General features: G+C 49.5%; 1 protein-coding gene across 2 annotated transcripts in view; it reads right to left on the minus strand.

Annotated features, from left to right (window-relative positions):
* The window catches only part of PPP1R1C (protein phosphatase 1 regulatory inhibitor subunit 1C), a 75,630-nt gene extending 75,441 nt beyond the window's left edge, over positions 1–189 (minus strand). For both annotated transcript variants that reach the window (XM_015406084.1, XM_015406085.1), the window contains exon 1: positions 93–189. In XM_015406084.1, coding sequence (XP_015261570.1) covers positions 93–173 — 81 coding nt within the window. In that variant the 5' untranslated portion in view covers positions 174–189. The remainder of the gene's footprint in view (positions 1–92) is intronic.
* Positions 190–214: the final 25 nt, after the last annotated feature.

Here is a 214-nt window from a genome sequence, read left to right on the forward strand (position 1 = left end):
TGCTGAACAATGTGCACTTCTACTGTCAAAACCTCTTCCCTCTTAGCCCTTTCCATCTTCTCCTCTGGGCAGTGAAGATCAAACCGGCTTACCTGTTCAGCAGCTTCAGGATCTATCTGACTTTGAAATAACGGCACGGCAAATTGTATCTTTTTAGGGCTGTTAGGCTCCATGGCAGTGATCAGAAGAGAACAGCCCCCCCCCCCCCGCAGAT

Source organism: Gekko japonicus, unplaced genomic scaffold, assembly GCF_001447785.1.
Source record: "Gekko japonicus isolate JY-2015 unplaced genomic scaffold, Gekko_japonicus_V1.1 scaffold630, whole genome shotgun sequence".
Classification (NCBI taxonomy): domain Eukaryota; kingdom Metazoa; phylum Chordata; class Lepidosauria; order Squamata; family Gekkonidae; genus Gekko; species Gekko japonicus.